Source organism: Plecotus auritus (genome assembly GCF_963455305.1).
Source record: "Plecotus auritus genome assembly, chromosome: 5".
NCBI classification, from domain to species: Eukaryota; Metazoa; Chordata; class Mammalia; order Chiroptera; family Vespertilionidae; genus Plecotus; species Plecotus auritus.
Window position 1 is genome coordinate 154146421 of NC_137776.1, and position 24448 is coordinate 154170868.

The following is a 24448-nucleotide window of genomic DNA, read 5'->3' on the forward strand; positions in this document are numbered from 1 at the left end:
GGCCATTTTGGTTTTCCTCTTTACATAGAAGTATATATAAATTACAGTATTTTCAATATCATTAAAACACTTTTTTGTAGTTTGTAAACCTTTATAAAATTACTAAAAGTAAAATCAAAATATGCTACTATTAACTATTTCCATGAAATATATCCTTTGCAAGTTCTACTATTTTTCCTTTTTCAAAATTGGAACTAGGGTAAGCCGCAGGTTCTTTCCATTAGTACCAGATTTCACTGAAGCTCAATGGTCCCGCCATCTGTGTAAGCCCAGGACAACATTCTGCCTGAGCACCACCAAATGCTAAATACAATGCCGTACCATTATGCTATCACTGGAGTCACCAGGCTGCATGGCTTCCTCCTCCGGAACCACCACCCACCTTCAAATCTCCGAGTGAGGTCTTGCTCTATCTCATCAAATCCTGCTGCTCGGACGTTGCTGAAGAAGTCTTTCAAGTAATTCAGAGCATCTTTCGTCCGTGCATGCTCATTGATAATGAGGGCATCATTAAATTTCTGTTTAAAACGAAAACGGAGTTTCAATGTATTTCTAATGTCCAACACATCTGCTATACTTAAGTTCAACGAGCTATAACTTGGCATGAAATTAATTTTAAGAATAAACTTTCCTCAAATCTGTTCCAACTTAGTTTTTTAAAATGAAGAGTCCCCTCCTAACCGGTTTGGCTCAGTGGATAGAGCGTCAGCCTGTGGACTGAAAGGTCCCAGGTTCAATTCTGGTCAAGGGCATGTATGTTGGTTTCGGGCACATACCCAGTAGGAAGTATGCAGGAGGCAGCTGATCGATGTTTCTCTCTCATCGATGTTTCTAACCCTCTATCCCTCTCCCTTCCTCTCTGTAAAAAAAATCAATAAAATATATTTTTAAAAAAATAAAAATAAAATGAACAGTCCCTTATGGTACTTAGTAAAATCTTGGAATCAAATACTGTTTTCAAAAAATCTCAGTTAGCTAGAATCAATAATTAATTAGGATCACTCTGGATTCTAGAGGTCTACCTTGGAAGAGAAAGAGAAAATTACAAGAAAAATGCATGTCAAAGGCTAAAAAACAACAACAAAAGCAAATCAACTTCCATATCAATCTGCCTCATAATCCAGACATTCAACTCAATCTCTTTATACATCTAAAGTCATCACTGAATTGTGATTGCACCTGCTTAGAATGATGGCGCTGACCACCTACACCAAATATTATGCTCATTAAAATTCTATAAATGCATACTGGCCAAATATATCCTAAAACATCTGTATCTTCCTGTGTGCATGTGGCTCTATCCGAGGTAAGAAAACATGTTTCAGGATAGGGCAACGGGAGTCCCAGACTGAACTTTAAGGATGGCTGTCACCAGTCACCTATCTACCGTAACGCTCATCCTCACCCAACTTTTCCTAATCGTGTCAGTCATGGGAATGCTGGAGGCACAGCACAGAGCCTCCCTTTGTCCATCCTATTGCCTCCAGTGTTAAGTTCAGAAAGCAGACAAAGACGATGCTGAATGAGATAATTTTTGGAGTTTGCTTCATAAGAATCTTCTGGAAAGTTCCTAAATGAGCTGTGGGGACAGGATGAAAAGTTGATGTTCCCTCAGCTGCTACAGCACAGCTCCCAGTAGGTGCTACAACTAAAGCATGCCTGACCAGCCCTGGCCGGGTAGCTCAGTTGGTTAGAGAATTGTCCCAATAAGCCAAGGTTGTGGGTTGATCCTAGGTCAGGGCACATATAAGAATCAACCAAAGAATGCATAAATAAGTGGAACAACAACTCAATATCTCTCTCTCTCTCTCTCTCAAATCAGTAAGTATAAAATAAAATATGCCTTTCCAATGAAGCAACATACCCGCAGATGTGAAGTGTACAAAAACAGCGCTTTACAGATCCTGCTCTCCTTGTCTTTGTCTGGCAGCCGCAGCACTATGCATTTTTTCTGAACTGCAACGATCCACTGTTCATATTTCTGTGTTCCAAAATTCCTGTTTTGAATCTGAAATAAGTTTTCTGGAAAGAAAAAGTTTTTCAATGTGTCATGTGTCAGTCATTCCAGGTTCCAAGCATGCCTTACCCTCTAATTTTCTTTCTTATTCTGTACACAGAGCTCTGTGCAGGTGCTGGGGCCCCAGTAAAGGAGGAGGGAGACCCAGCCCTGCCCTCCAGCAGCTCCGTCTGCGAGTGACTCTAGGAATAGTCAGGTCCCCAGGGCTCCCCGGGAAGAGCACAGTCCAATAAAATTCACAGGACGAGCTCTATTTCTGGGCTAAAATGTTCCTCTTTTTAAATAAAAGGAACAAAGGAGGCTTCTGAGACAAGTGGCCTTGACATGCTTCTTTCCCAGGCCAACTACAAACGAGGTGGCCAGCAGTAAACTACAAGAATCAACAAGTATTTATTGAACTTGGGGAGGCATGAAAACAAGCAAGGCTGGGGCCAGGCAGGTATATGGGAAATCTCTGTACATTCTGCTCCATTATGCTATGAACCTAAAACTACTCTAAAAAAAATAAAGTCTAGTAAAAAAATTAGCTAAGCAATCCAGAAATGAACAGTTGACAGGATTTGGACTGGCAAAAAGGAGGAGGTAGGGTATTAGAGGTGGAGGGAATAAGAAGGTAGAAATTGAAGACCCCGTACCCTTCTGCCCCCTCCCCAGGTCAGACCATGTGATAACGCTCCTGGATGATATCATGGCCTCCTAACTGGTCTCCCCACTTCTCCCCGTATTTCCTCCAATACATTCCTCACTCAGAATTAAGAGGGAGTTTTCAAACTGAAGGTGAGAAACTGCTATCCCACTGCTTCCGACAGGTCCTCGGTGACCCCGCCCCGCCTGTTTCTGATCCTCATCTCTAGACACTCCCCTCCCTGCATTTACAGGACTGATGTGAGTCCGCACACTCTACTCTCCTGGCCTCAGTCCATGCTGTTCCCTTTTCCTTGAAACACCTTTATCCCACCACCCACCCACCCCATCCCCTGTTGCTTTATTTTTATTACTTCCTAATTCTGGCTTTACTGTTACACTGGAAATGCCGTGAAGGCAGGGGCTGTGTCTCAGGGTCCACAGTGTATTCTCATCACCCAGCACCTTGCCAACACTGAATGAACGAACAAACGAGTGAATGAGCATGTTCAAGGCTAAATCAAAAAATTTAGTTGGGATTTGTAATACTTCAAAAAATAAAAAAATAAATAATAAAAAAAAATTTAGTTGGGGAATGAGTGGGAGGTAAAAGTGGAAAGAAGTAGAACCAGGCTGTGCAGGCAGGATTCAGACTGTCAAGGGAGAGACCTGGAGGGCTTTGCCTGTAAGCAAAGAGATTCAAGCAGGACACTGACGAGGTAAGGCTGGTACTTCAGGAAGACTAGCCAGGCAATGGGGGAGGGAATAGATGGAAAAGAGAGTGAACGTGGGCAAACCAGCTAGAAGGCTATTAAAATAAGCCCTAAATCAAGCTGTAAAAGAAAAGGAAAGAGAAGTAGAACAAGTGTGAGAGAAGGTAACAGCACCATGAGAAATCTTGCAGACATTAGAAATTCAATTATCTCCCAAATTCCCAACTCACCCTGTACCTGCCAAAGCTGCTCCTAGTGCTAGAACCAGTACCACTCACAGACATATGCACAGCTGCCCAAGCGAGAAGCCTGCGGGGAAACCTTCCACTCCCTTCCCTCTCTCCCTCCCTCCCACCCAAATCCAGTTAGCCATTAAGTCTGAACACTTCCCGTCTGCAGTGCTTTGCACAAGCCTCCTCCCTTCACCAAGCCATCTCCACAGCCTCCGGCCCTCTTCCTTCACTGGTACCCTTATCACGTCAAAATCTTCAGTTGCTTCCCATTGCTTTTAGGATACAATTTAAACTCAGCTTGGCCTACCAGGCCCTTCCCCTTCTACCCCCTGCCTCTCCCTTTAGCCTCACTCCTTACTCACATGTTAAAATTATCATGAAAAGATATATAATATATAAAATTATCACGAAATGCTTGTACTTCCTAAAACTCACTGCACTTTCTCTTCCTTCTATGCCTAATGCCTTTCGATCTCACCTAACTGTCTCTCCTTTTTTAATTTTTTTAATTTTATTGATTTTTTACAGAAAGGAAGGGAGAGGGATAGAGAGTTAGAAACAGCGATCAGCTGCCTCCTGCACACTTCCTACTGTGTATGTGCCCCAAACCAAGGTACATGCCCTTGACCGGAATCGACCCTGGGACCCTTGAGTCAGCAGGCCGACGCTCTATCCACTGAGCCAAACCGGTCAGGGCTGTCTCTCCTTCTTAACTTGGCTAACTTCTAGTTCTGTCCCAGGAAGCCTTCCCTGCAGCCCAGTCCAGTTCCATGTGCTCCCAAGGCACCCAGTGTGTGACGCTGCCCAGTCCCATGGGAACTACTCGCATCTGATTCTCACTGCTTCACTGTGAGGGTGGGACTATGTCTTTAATCTTGCTGTTTCCCTCTCTACCACAGTCCCTGGCACAGTAACTCTCTGCTGAATGAATGAGTGGATGAAAAGGAGAACAGAACTTGGTGACTTCATGAGAGAGTCTCAAAAGAAGAAAGATCAAAGGTCACTTCTAGGCTTGAATCTCAGCCATCAGAGGAATGGTGGTTTCATTCCTATAATAGGAAGTCAGGACAGAAAGCTACTTTGGAAGGTCAAAAAAGCAATGAACTGATTTACATGTAATATATTTCAGGTGTGTGTGTCCTGCATTTACTTTGGATTTATAAAGGGGAAAAAAGGAAATAGAAAATAAAGGAGGTCTTGGAAGGTTCTTGAATAACCTATAATCAAGAAAGTCAACCTCTGGATAGGGTCTTGACATTGTCTGAACTAAGGAGACTGCAAACAAATACTAGTGAACAATATGTGGCTATTCCCAAATGGAGAGGATAGGAAATGAAATTTATCTCACCGAGACTTACGGTACCGAGTTCACCAAAGATGCTCTTTGCCAGACTCTCTGTCTCCTTCATCAGCTCAGAGATGATGCATTTAAATCTGTTGGTGGTCCGTGATTTCACTTTCCTGAAAACTAGAGCCATCAAAGGAAAGTGAGTATTTTTCAGGAAGCTTATGTCAGAGTTTAAAGAAGGCATCCCCAAACCTTTCTCTACTGTTGTTACTTCCTCTGAGGCCCCAAGCTCTCAGGCAACTCACCGAGGTGATCCAACAAACACTCAAAAACCTTGCAACAGATCCCTCCTGCTAACATGTCTGCTGTGCTGTGCTCTGGGCCTAACCCAACTTCTCACTCTGGCTTTCCTGTTACTCAACACAGAGCCCCTGCTCTGAGGAGGCTGGTGTGCAGCTTGTCTCTGCAAATGCCACACTTTTTAAGCCTGTCTCTGTTCTTTGATCCCTTTCCACGCAACCTTCAGGACTGTTTGTACTGTTCCTGACATTCACTATTGCATTGTTTCAGCAAAAAATGTGTTAACTGCCCACAATGTGCCATATTCTGGTGACAGACAATTGAAAAGAACTCACTCCATGCTCCAGAGAGGTATGTGTTCTTAGGGGACAGAAAGATACGCAGACAAATAACCACAGCTGAGTGTGGTAACATAGTATGCACACGTCATGGAGCACAGGGAAAAAAAGAACCCCAAATTCTTCCAAGGGAGGCAGTGGTGTGGGATACGCAGGGGAAGAGGAAAGGAGGAAGCAAATGCAATCATGTAAAAAATAGAGCATGGAAAAGAAACCATCAACAAAACAAGAAAGCCCACTGTATGGGAGAACATATTTGCAAATGTTATCACTGATAAAGGTTTAATCTCCAACATCTACAGGGAACTTATACAACTTAATAAAAGGAAGATAAATGATCCAGTAAGAAAATGGGCAATGGACCTAAATAGAATCTTTTCAAAAGAAGACAGAAGGAAGGCCAAGAGACATATGAAAACATGCTCAAAGTCACTAATTATCCAAGAGATGCAAATCAAAATGACAATGCAATACCATCTCACACCTGTCAGAATGGCAATCATCAACAAATCAACAAACGACAAGTGCTGGCGAGGATGCGGGGAAAAAGGAACCCTCGTGCACTGCTGGTGGGAATGCAGACTGGTGCAGCCACTGTGGAGACAGTATGGAGTTTCCTCAAAAAACTAAAAATGGAGCTCCCATTTGACCCAGTAATCCCACTTCTAGGAATATATCCCAAGAAACTAGAAACACCAATCAGAAAGGATATATGCACCTCTATGTTCATAGCAGCACAATTCACCATAGCTAAGATTTGGAAACAGCCTAAATGCCCATCAGCAGATGAGTGGATTAGAAAACTATGGTACATCTACACAATGGAATACTTCACTGCTATAAAAAAGAAGGAATTCTTACCATTTGCAGCAGCATGGATGGACCTGGAGAGCATTATGTTAAGTGAAATAAGCCAGGCAATGAAAGAAAAATACCACATGATCTCACTCGTTTATGGAAAATAAAGAACATTATAACCTGATGAATAAAGATAGATACAGAGGCAATAAAGCACCGAACAGACTGTCAAATTACAGGGGGAAGGCTGGGGAGTGTTGGGGAGGGAGGGAGGGAAATAGATGAACCAAAGGACTTGTATGCATGCATATAAGCACACCAATGGACACAAGACACTGGGGGGGTGGGATGAGGGCACATGACAGGGGGTAGGGGAGGCTGGGGGAAGGTCAATGGGGGAAAAAAAGGAGATATATATACTAATATATGTAATACTTTAAACAATAAAAAATATTAAAAAAATAAAAAACAGAGCATGGACCAAAGTTAGAAAGAAAAGGCATTTGACACATGTGAGGAGCCCACAGGAATGCAATGGCTGGGTTTATGGGAGTTGGGAGGAGAGGAAGCTCAGAGGGCAGGGGGACCAGGTTATGAATAAATATGTATTTGATACGAAAAAGTTCAGATTGTGTATCTTCTCTAAACACCTACAGGCAGCTCCCAGAAAGAAACGTAACTGCCCCCTCCCTGACTATTTCATGTCTGTCTGTTCTGCCTTGTACAGTCACATGCTGTTCAGAGAGCAAGGATGAAATCATGTGTATTTCCTCTCCCATCTCTCCCTTGCTGAATTAGTATAGCATTGGTATCCAATAAACATTTGCTAGTCCATCTTATAAAAATCATATTCTCATCTTTTGACGTAAGGTCTGATGAACTCAGATAATTTCAACCAAAATTATCAGATAAATATTGAAATGATGAATGACCACACAGTATCCTCCTCAGGCATGGACACCGGGAAGGACCGAGCCGGGTCTTGGCCATTTACATGCTTAGATTTTCTCATCACCTCTCCCTCTCATGGTTCTCTGTATAAGAGTTTTATGGAAATGAAGTCAGATTGTTTGCTTCCTACAGGCCATTCCTGAGGTTCATCCATTGCTTGGGCAGAGAGCTCCGTCGAGGAGAGAGGCCAGAAATGTGATTATTTCCCAAGTTTGGGGTTAAATAGTTTCTACCAAACAGAGAAAGTGTAAAAATTTAGTGTCCATTCAAATGGCTCTGAACTAGGAATAGCAGAGGATAACAGAGTCTAAAGGGCTTGTTACTGGATCCCACTTACACTTCTGGGGCTTATAAACAATTTCCTCCAGTTCCTCCAAGTTGTCTTTGACTGTTGCCATCACTGATGTGTCAAGAGAAGCGCACAGCTTGCAGATATACTCCATGGCTTCCGCTGTGTTTTTGGCATCTCCGACGCCAACCGAGGCAGTCAGCCCAATGACCTGTGAAGAGCGCGCCACGCCATTAGATGTCCGGGGAGAGCATGGCATTTCCTCAGCCCCTCCTGGAATGCTCTCCTGCTACCGCAAGCTTCCCCCTAACTTCAAATAAAGAGCAGGGGCATTTTTTCCCCTGAAACTCTCTATGACAGTGCAAATAGACAGGTCCTCATTAAGCAAAGCGCTGAATAAATGCGGAAGTCACAACTCATGAGTTGAACACAAATCAGCATAGACATGAAGAGAGGAAAGCCTTTCAAGCAGGGCTTCTTTCTTCTTTACCCGGGTGCCCCCCATGATGAGTAGAACAACATACTGAAGAGGAAAAGGGCTGAAATCGGACACCCTTCCATTCCAAGCCCAGCCATGTCACACTGGCTGTGTGTCCTTGGACAAGCAGCTCCCTCTCTGTAAGGCTAGGCAACAATAGCGATTTAAAACAGTAGCTGTGCGCGTTTAGTAAGATAACATTTGTAAAGAACTTAGGTTAATGGCCACCCAATAAATATTGTTTCTTCCTCTAAAAGCTTCTCAATAAATATTGAATATTTAGCTACCAATTTTTGTTTCTAGACGAAAGGGTGTAAGAAATGTGATTGCAACTGAATTTTGTCTACGGGCAGCATCCTGAATTTCTTCCAACCTGTGTTTCCTAAACAGGTAATTATTAGGGTTAGAGAACTGTACACAAATGTGAGATTACTATGCTACCAATTTGCAATTTCCAACTTCATCTGAGCCCCCAATATGACCAGTCAATTCTTCTGTGGATTAGTTCTCTCTCTTTTTCAAATCCTCTCCACGCATCTTCCATTCCCATCTTGATTCTTCTCCGCAAATGATCTATCGACCTCTCCTACGTTCAAGAGAAAAGAGGGCTTATATCCAATTTCCCTCCCTTTCCCCTCCCATCTGAGAACTACTCTCTGTGATGACTACTCTTACCGTCTCCCCTCTGACACCAAAAATGGCTTTCCATCTGGTCTCCTGTACAAATCCATCTACTTGCCTTCTTATCCCAAACCTCTGGTCTCCCCTGGCATCTTTTAAAAATAAAAAAGTTCTTATTGATTTAAGAGACAGAGGAAGGGAGAGGGGGAGAGGAATATTGATGGGGGAGAAACACTGATCAGCTGCCTCCTGCATGCCCCGGACTGGGGATCAAACCTGCAACCTGGGCATGTGCCTGACTGGGAATGGAAACAGCAACCTCTCGGCGATGGGACACACGCAACCAACTGAGCCACACCGGCCAGGGCTCTCCTGGCACCTTTTCTATCAATCATTCCCTCTCTCCCATCCTTACTCACCTACTGCTATTCACTACTTCATACTCTACACCTAAGTGATATTTAAAAGCTTCAAGATCCTTAAGCGCACCATATTCTTTCATCCCTCTGTGCCAGTGGTCGGCAAACTCATTTGTCAACAGAGCCAAATATCAACAGTACAACAACTGAAATTTCTTTTGAGAGCCAAATTTTTTAAACTTAAACTTCTTCTAACGCCACTTCTTCAAAATAGACTCGCCCAGGCCGTGGTATTTTGTGGAAGAGCCACACTCAAGTGGCCAAAGAGCCTCATGTGGCTCGCGAGCCGCGGTTTGCCGACCACTGCTCTGTGCCTCTGGACACACAGTAGCCTTTCCTGAAAACCACCCAGCTACCTACCTTGTAACTCTTGTTATTGTTTGCCCAACCTAACTTCTGTTAGGACTTGCCTTGCCTCCGTAGCACACTTCGGAGCTCTTTTACTTCTCTTCTGACTGCACCATGTACTCACCTCCACAGGGTGCCATCATGATACACTGTGACATAATTCTAACATATTTGGCTCCCCATGAAACTCCAGCCGTTGGAAGACAAGGATTATGTCTTTCTATATTTGCATCTCCAGTGCCTTGCACAGTGCGTGGAGGCACCTGATACATATTTGTTAAGTGGATAAATGAACCAATGAATCAAATTTAATCAATGAGTTATATAATGTGGACTTAGAACCTGAGAAGGACATCTTCCCTGTGGCCATAAGAGTAAGTCAAGCCTGGCCAGTGTGGCTCAGTTGTTGAGCGTCGACCTATGAACCAAGAGGTCACTGTTTCGATTCCTGGTCAGGGCACATGCCTGGGTTGCAGGCTCGATCCCCAGTAGAAGGCGTGTAGGGGACAGCCAGTCGATGATGTTTCTATCTCTCTATCCTTCTCCCTTACTCTCTAAAAGTCAATAGAAACATATTTAAAAAAAAAAAAAAAAAAAGTAAGTCAAGCCTGGTATAGGTAGCTCAGTGATTGAGCAGCCATCTATGAACCAGGAGGTCACGGTTCAATTCCTGGTCAGGGCACATGCCTGGGTTGCGTGCTCAGTCCCCAGTGTGGGGGGTGCAGGAGGCAGCTGATCAATGATTCTCTCTCATCACTTATGTTTCTCTCTCTCTCGTCCTCTCCCTTCCTCTCTGAAATCAATAAATATATATATTTTGAAAAAGAATAAGTCAATATGATTTAGGAAGGTGATAGCTCTGACAAGGAATCCATGACTTTGCAGATACCTGGGGCAATGGGTCTGAAGATCCTCCAAGTTTCTGATCTAGATAATGAAACATGATCATATTGTAAGGATGGCGTTTGCTGGTGTTGTGGCATTCATCAAATATCATCAAAGTAAAGACAGAGAGTGATGGAATAGTCCCATTTTTAAGGCTATTCACAAGAATCTGTGGAGTTAAAATGATGATGTCATTGTTCTCAACAATCTGTTCCACTGAGATATTCTCAACTGTGGCTCCAGAAATGCCTGCAATTTTGTACCTGGAAATGACAGAAACTGCCTATTACCAACCACAGTGTGAGTGAGAAACCACAAAGATATGAAACATTAGATCAGAACATTAATTGACTTGCGTTCTCCCTAAGTCAAAAAGGAGACAGGTGCTTAGCAACGTCTTCCACATAGGAAGTTATCAATAAATGCAAGCTAGTTAAAATGGCTAGGAGTATATATTAAGCCACTAAGAAACTAGTACTTAAAGAGTCATAGTAAATAAATCATAAAATCATTAAAAAGATAAATGTGCCAGTTAAATGTAAAATGTGTCTCTTAAGTCATTTACTTCGGATTTCAGGTATAGCTAACAAAACAGACTTGAATCCTGAAGGAATTACATCTAGATTTTATAAAAGCTGAATCTACTATGAATTTTTTGAATCATGGTTTTCCAAAACCAAAACAAAGCAGAAAGCGCCCCAGTTACATGAAGCTAGAGAAAAACAATTGGAACAACCGTTATACTTACCCATGTCTTTCAAAATATTTTAAGAAGACAGATTTCTGCTGTTCATACACTGGGAGTTGATTAGCAAAAAACACAACCTTCCCCTTTTGTCCTTGTAGAAATTTCTGAAGATGATGTTCACATACGAGAAGTGCAACAAAGGTTTTCCCACAACCTTTTAACATAAAGAAAAAGAAAAGGTCACTAATATCATATTAAAATATTTCTGTGGAATGGTAATTATTTTTGGCTCTCCTAAAACCACTGGATGGACTAGTAAACCGGTAATGTGAATGGGTGAACAATGGTAGAATTTACACCAGGACTAACAAATATTAACCTACTTCCTAGGACTTACTTGCCTTACTCAAACAGTCAGGGCCTGAAGTAAGCGAAAAGATGGCATTTTTCTTTCCCCTCGGGTTCCTGAAAATACCTTGAGACTATATTAATAACACGGTTTTCTCAAAAGACAAATGGAACAAGGAAAAACTAAAACTTGCCCATTTCATCCCAGTATTCAATAAAAGGGAAAAAAGGGAAGCAGAGAAACAAACCATCTAAGTTCTGGCAATCAGCTTACCAGTAGGAGCACATATTACTGTGTTTTTTCCTTCTAAAGCAGGACCAGCGAGCTCTAGTTGGTAATTTCTTGGCTTAATTGGGCTCTGAGTATAAGATGCTTCTGAAACACAAAAGGAACAAAATTACCAACGAGTTTCTGCCTGAGGGAACAAGGCAGTAGCCTTGTCAGACAGACAGGAAGCTGACTCCAGTAAGAAGGGCCTCATGTCGGAAAGTTTACAATCCTTGTTTTTAACGTTCCAGCTTCTCCACTGATTTGAAGTTCAGAATCCCCCCTCAATGACAAAGTAGTGATGGCAAAAAGGGAAGGAAAAATAAAATAACAAATGGCTTAATTCAGGGCAACACAGATGCCCACTGGTTAAAGGAAATGCTACACGGAACAAAACAGCAATAAATCTTTGAAAAACACTAAACTGTAAATCTTGAATTCTCAAAGCAATCTCTCATTGAAGAGCAGTCATGCTTTGTAATTGTGAAGGCTCTCACATGCTATTTTCTCTCAAAAGTGAAGGGGAAACTAAGACATTTGGGGGGCTAGCTATCTGAATCTGTGCCAGTAACCTGCATTCTGAGGCACACTCTTGTTTGCTGATAAACTCCATTCTATCCGTGATGCCTGTCCTGCCTTGCAGAACCTGTTTCCCGGAATACTCCCATTTTACAGAGGCCATACACCATGAACCATATACAACCCCCTGAGGGGGTTGGCAGTGCTGGACAGGCCTCTGAGTGTAATCTCACTTCCCCCATCCCAACTCACGGGGGCTGCAAAGCCAGTGAAAAGTCCCAAAGTCCGGAAGCCTGATCCATATGTGGGGGACAAAGAAACTAAAGGGCATAAAGGGAAAGCTTCGTCCATATTCATCACTCAGGTATGGAGACTGACTCCCCTGAGTCACGGCACTTGTGCATCTGGAAATAAAGGCTATTTTTCTGAATATCCCCTGAGTGCCCAGCTGATTAATTCTCCCTCACCGCCTGGCAGCTTATCTGCAACATTAATCTGGTGTGTTGGCTGGGAAAATACCAGTCGTGCTGCCTACTTAGGGCACTGCTGGTAAAGGCCGATGGCTGGTCCATTTGCCCGGGCCCCCCCTGGAGACGGGAAAGGCGTGCCTCCGGTGATTTACTGGATTCCAGTCCTCATCAGGCCTGGATGACCAGGACCACCGCCCCCCCACCCCCCGCCGCACACACCCCAGTGGACTCCCAGCAGGACAGGAAAGCCCTTTCTGGAACCAGATGTCTGACTGGTGAGTTTTCCCCAGGGGGACCAGTCCGAGTTCAGGCCTATTTTTTGGGACAGAAGAAGGGGCTGATCACCACTTAGGCAAAATATTTGCCTCAGTTCAGGGACTTTCTGCGAGTGGAAGTCAAAGCTCAGACTGACTGGTGTGTGAATGTGAATGTAAGAGTCTGTGTGAAGCGAAGTTACCTTGTGTTTATCCTGTGTCTCTGTTAACTGGGAGGGATTACACGGTTTAACTGCAAATAAGGGAAGTAGTTCCTCCAAACCCACTGTTTTAGAATGTATGTTAAAGAATTTTAAGAAAGGTTTTACTGGGGACTCTGGGGTGAACTTAGTTCCCTGGAAGTTAAGAAAGATGTGTGAAATAGACTGGCCATCTTTTGGGTCAGGATGGCCAGAGGAGAGCACATTGGATATCCCCGCAATCAGGAATGTTTACAGTTATAACAGGAGGTATTTTTTGTTGTTTTTTTAAATATAAACTTTTATTGACTTCAGAGAGGAAGGGATAGGGAGATAGAAACATCAATGATGAGAAAGAATCATTGATTGGCTGCCTCCTGCACACCCTCCACTAAGGACTGAGCCCACAACCTGGGTACGTGCCCTGACCAGAATCAAACTGTGACCTCTTGGTTCATAGGTCAACGCTCACCACTGAGCCATGCCAGTGGGCAAGAACCAGAAGTTTAAAAAAACAATCAGAGGCTTTATATCACTAATAGATAAGCAAATGGAAATATGTTAAGAGCCACAAATACCTTGAAAATCATCTATTGAGTCCCAACAATCCATTTGAAAGAAAAGGAGACTTTCTAAAAGGTTAAGAGAGTTCACTAAGGACCTTTCACATGTCAGAAAAGTTGAAAGCAACTTACATTCATTGATTTTATTTTAGAATGACCAAAAACTTGAATCATTCAGTTACAGAAGTAATCTATAAATTTGCTTCTCATGGTGTTATCCCCAAATCACATCTTTCTTCTAACACTACTCATGTATATAATAATTTTCCCTCTGATGCCCTTTGGTAAGTAACTTTTTACAATGATTTATTATGTAACTTTCTGGTCTCATGAAAATAATAAGATGGGCCTTCTACAGCCACAAGTAACTCATACCAGGCCTTTGTATGAATTAGAAAAAGCTCTCCGCTCGGAGGACATAGCCCCCTCAATGCACTGTTTGACAAACAGCACAAGCTGGATCTCAATCCCCTCTCAAACCTCAGCCGCGTACACATGGGCAGCGCACAACTGCATCAACTTACACTGCAGCCCTAGGATCTTAGAAGGAAAGGGAGCAAATGACTCTCAAATAGTAGAAATATTTCGTTAGAAAGCAGGGTTGATGTTTTAAATCCTGTCTGTGAAAGCAGGAGCTCATGGACATGGAGTTTTGGGAGGACTATTGGCATTTTCAATATAGAGATGCCTATATTTTCTTAGTGATAAAAGAAGACCAAAAAAAGAAGATAGAAGAGGAAGAAGTTGACAATTGATTTCCTAACCATAGAAAAAAGTATTTCTTGTCATGTAAGTTCTCTTTTCTTTATTACTTTCTCTTAAAAAAATTTTCATAAGGCTGTGACTTTCGGTACTGAAAACGTGTCCCCACACAAAATACTTGAAAAGCAACATATGGAAAAGAAAAAACAGTGCTGGGTACCTGAAGGTGGACATGAATTCTGACTAAGATTCTGGCATTCTGGTTCTTCCTTGTAGAAAATCTGTACGTCGGAAGTTTCTATTTCCTCATCCTCAAGCTCTTTCGTTTCCTCTTTTGCACCTTTATGAGACCAAAAAGCATCTTAGAATCTTTACATAAACCGATTCCAGTCTTGATTGTGAAAGCCTCACAATGAGGTCATAATACTAAAATTGTAAACTCCCATTAAGATTTCTCACAAACATTCCTGTCACCTTTAAAACAATTAAAAGAATCTTTTCAAGTTTGCTATTTCAATTTGGAGTTTGAACTCCGATGTCATTTCGGACTTTATTATTCAAAGTGTAGGACATAGACCAGCAATTTCAGGAACTTGTTAGAAATGCAGACTCCTGAACCCCTATGCATCAGAACCTGCATTTGAACAAGATCCCCGGTGGTTCATATGCACACTAAGGAAGATATTCATGTCTTCCTTTCCTGGCTTCCCCAAGAAATCAGATGTGTATTTATACAATTTCTGGAATAAGTTGTGATCTAAAGAAGCCAGAAAAAGCTAAGAGGGTTTACCAAACTCAGCCTTTAAAACAATGCTTTGAGCCAGAACCGGTTTGGCTCAGTGGATAGAGCGTCAGCCTGCGGACTGGGGGGTCCCGGGTTCGATTCCGGTCAGGGGCATGTAACTTGGTTGCGGGCACATCCCCGGTGGGAGGTGTGCAGGAGGCAACTGATCGATGTTTCTCTCTCATCGATGTTTCTGACTATCTATCCCTCTTCCTTCCTCTCTGTAAAAAATCAATAAAATATATTAAAAAAAAAAAGTGTGCATACATTTAAAAAAAAAACCAATGCTTTGAGGTTAGCTTCAGGAAACCAGATGATGACTCAGATACTTAATCACTATAGATTCTTTTTTTCAATCCTGCTCTGGTTCAGTTCCAGATGGCTTCCAGACAGAGAACCAAGCAATGTCTATCATGAGTCTACTGTGAAAAGGGGTGAGTCCTGGTTTGGACCTTCTTAACTCTTGAATTTTCAAGAGATTTCTCTGATAATCTAAACCCAAACAGCGAGCGCAGACCCTGCCTCCCCCAAATCCTTTGGGCCAGATGGGATATCTGGATGAGAATGGTTTGCCCTGGTCCATATTTTGGGGTTATATACACCCAAACTACTTCTGTAGGCAAGTAGCCTCTTGCCTTCCAGAATTCAATTTCATGCTGGTCTCTCATTAGAGATGTAACGATGGGTATCAGGGGAAAAATGCCTCTGACAGCGAGTGAAAAACAGGTAGGAATGAAGGAAGCCCTAAGTAGAACTATGAGGAAGGCAGAGCATGTTTTCAGACCCTTCCCTCCCCCCTTCAGAACTGTTCCTTCAAAATCCTACCTTTCTCTATAATCCACAGTTCACTAAAATTGCTCTCTTCTTTCTCCAAAGCAAGTTTCAAATATTTGGGCCAGTTCTCCTTGTCTGATCTGAGAAGGCATTCAACTATTTTCTCTGCACCTGCCATCAGCCCCTTGTTGGAACAAACCTGAGCAAGACAACTGCAGTTGACTGATCAATTATTTCAAAGTTTTCCTTTTATGAGTTTTTATTCAAGAAATACCAATTCAAGTGCTATCTGATTTTAAATCATTGTTTGGTTCAGTAGGTCTTACTCATGAACATTTTTGCCCCATCCCACACAATTTTTTAAAAACCCTTCCTTTGTCCTTGTCCTGTTCATATTGTATCACTATGTCAAGCCAAGTATTCTCACCTCCTCTGAGATCTTATATTCAATCATCAGCAGCAATATCAGGAAAACAACCCACATAATAGCCATTCAAAATATGGGTATACTGGCATAAAGAGATATTTTAAAGGACAAAACCAAATATTAACAAATGGGTTTTTCAAGGTAGTGAAACTTACATGACTTTTATTATTAATCATAATCATAATAACTAAAATTTATTGAGCATTTATTATTATGCGCCAGGCATATGTAAGCACTTTACATATATTATCTAATTTAATATTTATAAAAATATAGTAATAAGATGCTATTATTATTTCCATTTTATACATGAATAAACAGAGGCTTAGAGAAACTAAGTAACTTGCCTAAGATCATATCACTAGTAAGTGGCTGAGCTAGGATTCTAACAAAGTTTATTTGTGTCCAGAGCCTGAATACTTAACCACTAGATTATATGGCTTTCTTTTATTTGCTAAACTGGTTGATTTTATTTAAATTTGCATAAAACATTATTCAGAAAGCAATAAAAATCTTTTTAACTGAAAATAGGACAAACCTGAAAAAAATTTGTGACATAAAAATTACTCAATTCACAATTAAAAGTACTATTCTAGGTAATTATGCCTCAGATTTGAAGACTTTTGAGGATTGCAGGATCTTTCTTAGGTCTAAAGCATTATAGAAAACAGAAAACATTTTCCATGTTCAAATTATTTCCCCCAAATTCAGAATTTTATTTTAATTAAATTACCTGTCTAATTTCTTCACATTCCTGATTAATTAAACATTCAGATATTTCAGGAAGGATATCATTTGGATTAATTCTGGTTTTAAATTCTGGTTGCAAACGCCTTAAAAGCAATCTATGCTCCTCCAACTTTTCTATTTTGTGGAAATCCCAATTTTCAATGGCTTCATAAAGTCCAGAATAACCTGAAAAAGAGAGAGAGAGAGAGAGAGAGAGAGAGACAATTGGGGGCTTTTATGAGACCAACTAAAAAATACTTTGAGATTATTTAATATCAAGGAATCATGTCTGGATGTATAGTGAGAGAACTCAAAAATATCTAAATCTCCTTAGTTACTAATGATCTTTCAAAAAGAAAACTAGATATTCATTTTAGGTACCCAACATTTTAGATCTTCTAACAATATTTATCATATCTTGGGAGAAAATACAAAGGATAAATGTGAAGTTTTACACTCAATCTTAGTATAAAATCTTCCTTCCAAAGTGCATCCATAGACTCCACCTACAACCCCTGATTTATCTTTCAATGAGCCACGCCATCATGTTAAGTATCTTGTCAGTGCAAATTAGTAAAGGCAAACAGAAATATAGATTATAATTCCAGCCCCTCAGGAGCTTACCTCTGTGTTATTCCAAGAAAATAAAACTAAGTATAATAAGAAAATTTGAGGTGGAAAAAAATTATTTCCAATTGTAATAATCCAAGAATGCTTCACTCTAAAGTTCTCTAAAGAATTGCCAAAACCGGTTTGGCTCAGTGGATAGAGCGTCAGCCTGCGGACTGAAAGGTCCCAGGTTCGATTCCGGTCAAGGGCATGTAACTTGGTTGCGGGCACATCCCCAGTAGGAGGTGTGCAAGAGGCAACTGATCGATGTTTCTCTCTCATCGATGTTTCTGACTATCTATCCGTCTTCCTTCCTCTCTGTAAAAAATCAATAAAATATATTAAAAAAAAAAAAAAGAATTACCAGGCTTGTCCGACTTTAAGGCCCACAACCTTTTTATTAGGATATAAATAGCAGAACAACAAAATGAACACATGTAAATCCATTCACAACCTAAGAACTAGAATAATTCCATTATGTTTGTGGGTGTGTGCCTCTTTTCCCCCCACCTTTCTATCTCCTTGCAAATATACTCCTACCCTGTATCTGATGATCAATCCCTTAATTTTTTTGAGTAGTTGCATGACATATCTTTGATTCTCTAAACAATATATGTTTTGTTTAGCTTGCTTGGAACTTTATAATTATATTCTACTAAATGGAATTTTCTCTTATTTTTAAAACAGTTTAATATTACATTTCTAAGCTTCACCTGTGTTGTTGTCTTTAGCTTTGCTCATACCTTTTTATTGCAGTATAATCAACCATTGTGGGAATATTTTAAATTTATCCATTCTCCTCTTTTCGAGGTTGCTTCCAGTTTTGTTTGCTTGCTTGCTTTTGTTAATACAAATAATTATACTATGAACATTCATGTATGAATTTGGGAATATATGTGTAAGATTTTTTTTAGAGTAAAACTGCTCAATAGGATACATGGGAGTTGAACTATGCCAAATTGTTTTTCAAAATAGTTTTATCAAGTTATACTCTGTATGGTGATTTTTTAAAATTTAAATATGTTTTTATTGATTTTAGAGAGAGGAAGGGACAGGCAGAGAGTAAGAAACATCCATTGGCTGCCTCCTGCATGCCCCCTATTAGGGATTGAGCTCGCAACCCAGGCATGTGCCTTGACCAGAAATCAAACTGGCAAGCTTTTGGTGCATGGGACAACGTGCAACCAACTGAGCCACACTGGCCAGGGTTGTAGGGTGATATCTAAGATTACCTGTTATTAAATGTCCTCTTCAAGCCTTAACACTGTTGAACTTCTTCAGTTTGGCTATCTAGTAGTTATAAAATGTTACCTCATTATGTTCCTAATTTACAATAAGTGTTAATTAATTATTTTATGACAAATAATTATTTTTAGAGAGGAAGGGAGCATAAAGAGAGAAACATCAATGTGAGACAGAAACATTGATTGGTTGCCTCCCATACACACCACAACCGGGGATGCAACCATGGGTTTGTGCCCTGACCAGGAATTGAATCCGCGACCCTTCAGTGCATAGGACATTACAACCAACTGAGCCACACTGGCCAGGGCTGAAGTTTTCTTTCTTTTCCTAATTGATTTTAAAGCCTTTAAAAAAATACTTTATATATTGATTCTTTGGTCATAATGTATTTTGCAGATATCTTCTCCCAATCTGCTTTTTTCACTTTCTTTACAGTGTGTTTTGACAAACAAATGCTCTTACTATTAATGTCATGGAACTTATCAAATTCTTCTATGGTTAATGCTTGAATATCTTGTTTCAGAAATCTTGCCATAATCCAAGGTCATAAAAACATGATCCTATATTCTTTTGTAAAATTGTTAAAATCTTACCTTTTAGAATTAAATCTTTAATTTTTTTGAATTCATATTGTGTGTGTATATATGAATGGAATGAATTAAGGAATACAAATTTATTTGTATCCGCATGGATAGGAAAGTTAAGGTTTGTTTGGTTTTTAACCTTATCCTCTTTAAACTATCCTATCTACTAAAAGAGTAATATGCAAATTGACTGTACCTCTGCTACACCCACAAGCCACATCCACCAGCCAATCAGGAGCGAATATGCAAATAAACCCAACCAAGATGGCTGTGGCCACAGAGAGCAGGAGGGAGGCTTGGGTTTCCCTGGCAATGGAGGAAGCCAAGCTTTCTGCACACCCTGGCAGGCCCAGGCCTCCACTCCAGGCTACAAAGTTTCAATTATAGAAGATAAATAAAGCCCAACAGAAATGGCGGCAGCCACGGAGCTGGAGAGAGCAGGAGGCTAGGGTTGCCCCTGGCGATGGAGGAAGCCAAGCTTTCCCCACACCCTGGCCAGCCTTGGCCTCTGTTTAAGGCTAGAAAGTTTCAATTATAGAAGATAAATAAATCCCAACAGAAATGGCTGCCGCCATGGAGGGAGCAGAAGGCTTGGCTCTGCTCCAGGCTACAAAGTTTCAATTGTAGAAGATAAATAAATCCCAGATACCAGGGCCTCCACTTGCGTCGCCAGGGAGTGTGGCTGGCCTGCAAACCACCACAGGCCCCTCGCCCAGGCCACCCCACATCCTGATCCGGAACACTCTCAGGGCAAACCAGCTGGCCTCCACCTGTGCACCAGACCTCTATCCTATCTAATAAAAGAGTAATATGCAGATTGACCATCACTCCAACACACAAGATGGCTGCCCCCATGTGGTCAAAGATCCTGCCCCTATGTGGACACAAGATGGCCACCACAAGATGGCCAGCAGGGGAGGGCAGTTGGGAGGGACCAGGCCTGCAAGGGAGGGCAGTTGGGAGTGATCAAGCCTTCAGGGGAGGGCAGTTAGGGGTGACCAGGCTGGCAGAGGAGGGAAGTTGGGGGTGACCGGGCCTGCAGGGAAGGGCAGTTGGGTGAAACCCAGGCCTGCAGGGGAGAGCAGTTGGGGGGTACCAGGCCTGCAGGGGAGGGCAGTTAGGGGTGACCAGGCCTGCAGGGGAGGGCAGTTAGGGGCAATCAGGTTGGCAGGGGGGCAGTTAGGCATCAATCAGGCTGGCAGGAGAGTGGTTAGGGGGTGATCAGGCTGGCAGGCAAAAGCGGTTAGGGGCAATCAGGAAGGCAGACAGGTGAGCAGTTGGGAGCCAGCAGTCCTGGATTGTGAGAGGGATGTCTGACTGCCCGTTTAGGCCTGATCCCGGTGGGCAGTCGGACATCCCTCGAGGGGTCCCAGATTGGAGAGGGTGCAGGCTGGGCTGAGGGACACCCCCCACCGTGCACGAATTTTGTGCACCGGGCCTCTAGTCCTGTTTACAATGGCCCACTGCAATTAATCCAAAAGCCTCTCCTTTCCTAATGATCCTCCTTTCCCAGAGATCTACACTAATAAAAGAGAAACATGCAAATTAACCATCACTCTGCTACACCCACAAGCCACGCCCACCAGCCAATCAGGAGCGAGTAGGCAAATTAACCCAACAAAGATGGATGCGGCCATGAAGCTGCAGCAAACAGGAGGCTTGGGTTTCCCCGGCAATGGAGGAAGCCAAGCTTCCCTGCCACCCTGGCTGGCCCTTGCCTACGCTCAAGGCTACAAAGTTTCAATTATAGAAGATAAATAAATCCCAGATACCAGGGCCTCCGCTTGGGTCACCAGGGGGCATGGCCGGCGTGCAAACCACCACAGGCCCCTCGCCCAGGCCACCCCACGCCCCAAGGGAACCCCCACCCTGATCCGGGACACAGGGCAAACCAGCCAGCCCCCACCCGTGCACCAGGCCTCTATCCTATCTAATAAAAGAGTAATATGCAAATTGACTGTCACTCCAACACACAAGATGGCTGCCCCCATGTGAACACAAGATGGCCGCCACAGGATGGTCTGTGCTGCGCCAGCACAGCCAAGGGTTCGGCGAGCCTGAGGGAGAGCTAGCGAAGGATGAAGAAAAGACAGACAAAGAGAATAAACTGGGTCTAGGTGGATCTTCTGTGCATGACTGAGACCACAGAACAGATCCAGACTGCAAGCTGATGGTTTATTTTATAGTCAGAGGTAAACACGATAGTTTACAATGTTCTTGTGAGTTTCACTTGTTTTGGCAGCTCTTGCTGCACCTCCCACAGCCCATTAGCTACCCAGGAAAGATCTAGGGAGCAGTCACAAGATCAAGCTTAATTATGCTAAGAGGGCTGTGCCCTCTAAGCTGGGACTTGTTTGTGGCTTTGCCAGCAGGTCAGTCCAAGGCTTAACCCTATAACCGCTCCCTACAATGGCCAGCAGGGGAGGGCAGTTGGGGGCGATCAAGCATGCAGGGGAGGGCAGTTAGGAGTGACCAGGCCGGCAGAGGAGGGAAGTTGGGGGTGACTGGGCCTGCAGGGAAGGGCAGTTGGGTGGGGACCAGGCCTGCAGGGGAGGGCAGTTAGGGGCAATCAGGCTGGCAGGGGAGCAGTTAGGCATCAATCAGACTGGCAGGGGCATGGTTAGGGGGTGATCAGGCTGGCAGGAAGAAGCAGTTGGGGCAATCAGGAAGGCAGGCAGGCGAGCAGTTGGGAGCCAGCAGTCCTGGATTGTGAGAGGGATGTCCGACTGCCCGTTTAGGCCTGATCCTACGGGGATCGGGCCTAAACAGGCAGTCGAACATCCCTCGAGGGGTCCCAGATTGAGAGGGTGCAGGCTGGGCTGAGGGACACTCCCCCCCATGCACGAATTTCGTGCACTGGGCCTCTAGTCTATAATATAACTGGTTTCCATAAATACATGAGCCTAATTGAAGACTCTGTTCTATTTCATTGGTCAGCTGGTTGATTCTAGGAACAGAGTTACACTGTCTCAATGCCTATGAATTTACAATAAAACTTGATGTCTTGAAGGGAAAACCCCAGACTATTTTAATTCTTCTTTAGAGAGTTATTGATTGTTCTTGGGTCATAATTCTTTCAAATACATTTTAGAATCAGCTTGTCAAACTCCTGAAAAAGCATGTAAGATTTTTACTAGAACTGTATTGAATATATAGGTCAATATAGGGAGAGATGACATTTTTATAATATCAAGTCATCCTCTTCATATGCGTGGGTATGTATCTCCATTTAGATAGGACTTCTTTAATATCTTTCAATAACATTTTAACATGTTCTCCATTCAGACTTCACCCATCTTTTGCTGGGTTTGTTCCTAATTACATGACAACTTTTGTTACTGTTATAAATGATATTTCTATTTGCTTCCAGTGGGTGAAAATGCAACTAACTTTTGTATACTAATCTTCTATCCAATGAAGTTGCTAAATTCTACCATTACTTACAATACTCTGTAGACTTCTTTAGATATTTCAGGTAGACAATTATATTATCTGCCTGAAAATAGTCTTTATATTGCCTTAGATTGAAAGACATGAACTAGACTGGCCGGTGTGGCTCAGCAGTTGAGTGTCGACCCAGGGACCAAGAGGTCACCAGTTTGATTCCTAGTCAAGGCACATGCCTGGGTTGAGGGCTCAATCCCTAGGAGCGGGCATGCAGAAGGCAGCCAATCAATGATGTTTCTCGTTTATCAATGTTTCTATCGCTCTAGCCCTCTCCCTTCCTCTCTCTCTAAAAATCAATAAAAACATTTTTTAAAAAGACTAATTATATGTGGACACCACAAGATTAATAGCATTTCCCTTTTACAGCATTCTGAAACAGTCAAGTAATATACTTTGATTTGTGAGTAAAAAGAATAAACAAACCTGCATGGTGAAGAGCATCCAAAAAACCACGAAACCAGCCTTCCTCCTGAAGTTCCAATAGGAACTTGAGAAAAAGTGTGGCAGCCTCCATCACACCCTTGTTGTTTTTCTCAGCTTGAATATACTGCACCTCATCTACAGAGAGAAGCAAGAGTTGACTCATCAAACTGCAGAACCATTAATCATTGTGTTATTGGTGGGGTGCCCTCTGTGGCAGCCTCTAACCTGTGGAAATGGAGTTCCTGCGATGTTGCAAGAAAAGGAATTTTCTGAGACTCTTGAGGGAGGAGGAATGATCTTTATTTCTGTGGAATTGAACCCCTGGGTTTCCAAGGTCCCATTTCCCTCCTTCCCACCATGGAAAAAGTCCAATCTTGTCTTCAGCAGGCTAGAATTAAGGCCACTTCCCAGAGTCTCCACTTCATATTAAAACACAGTTCAATCCAGCAACTGGCTGGCTTAGTTTGTATTCCCAGCTCCAGTCCATTGCATGCTTAAGGCCATATGGTGGGCAAGTGTGGGTCAAAGAGCAAGAGAGCTCAAGAGCGAGCAAGAGCACAAGAGAGAGGAACTCTTTGGGGATTGTAACCAGGAGCTTAACCAATTAACCCTTCAAGATTTCATGCACTTGCAGTGGCTTCGCCCCCTTAGCCAATTATCTTTTCCCCAGGGTAGACTGACAAACAAGGACCTTCTCTATGACACCCAGACTTCACTGCACATGCGCTTATCTTCCTCTTTGTTTGGTTCCTTCCCCCAGTGATCTGCAGGGAATGGACCGGTGGTTCCCTGGGAAGCATGAAGTTGTAGTTTCCTGGTAAAGCTGCCCAGATGACCATGCTTATTATGTCTGGCCTCCCCTTTGCTCTCTTCATATTATTAATATTAATAACTAGCTAATTATGACAGTAATAATTGAAAGAAAAGCCTGAACAGGGTTGTCAAAGTTTATGAAGTGGAGTTGGAAACTGTAACAAAACAGCAATAGAAGGCACAGCAGGAAGGCAGCAAATTCTCTGCTCATTCTTCACCAACCCTGCCATCCTTTCTGGAAATTCTCCTAGTTTGGTATGAAGTCTAGGAGCACACTCTAGGGCAGTCCTAAAGAAAAG

At 42.5% G+C, this 24448-nt stretch overlaps 1 protein-coding gene across 2 annotated transcripts in view; it reads right to left on the reverse strand.

The window, feature by feature from the left end:
• The window catches only part of RIGI (RNA sensor RIG-I), a 61309-nt gene that overhangs the window by 19753 nt on the left and 17108 nt on the right, over positions 1–24448 (reverse strand). For both annotated transcript variants that reach the window (XM_080670848.1, XM_080670847.1), the window contains exons 2-12: positions 23337–23471; positions 17033–17214; positions 15924–16071; positions 14535–14654; positions 11613–11714; positions 11051–11204; positions 10307–10565; positions 7600–7762; positions 4936–5055; positions 1865–2022; positions 383–518 (exon numbers count right to left, since the gene is read on the reverse strand). In XM_080670848.1, coding sequence (XP_080526974.1) covers positions 383–518; positions 1865–2022; positions 4936–5055; positions 7600–7762; positions 10307–10565; positions 11051–11204; positions 11613–11714; positions 14535–14654; positions 15924–16071; positions 17033–17214; positions 23337–23427 — 1633 coding nt within the window. In that variant the 5' untranslated portion in view covers positions 23428–23471. The remainder of the gene's footprint in view (positions 1–382; positions 519–1864; positions 2023–4935; positions 5056–7599; positions 7763–10306; positions 10566–11050; positions 11205–11612; positions 11715–14534; positions 14655–15923; positions 16072–17032; positions 17215–23336; positions 23472–24448) is intronic.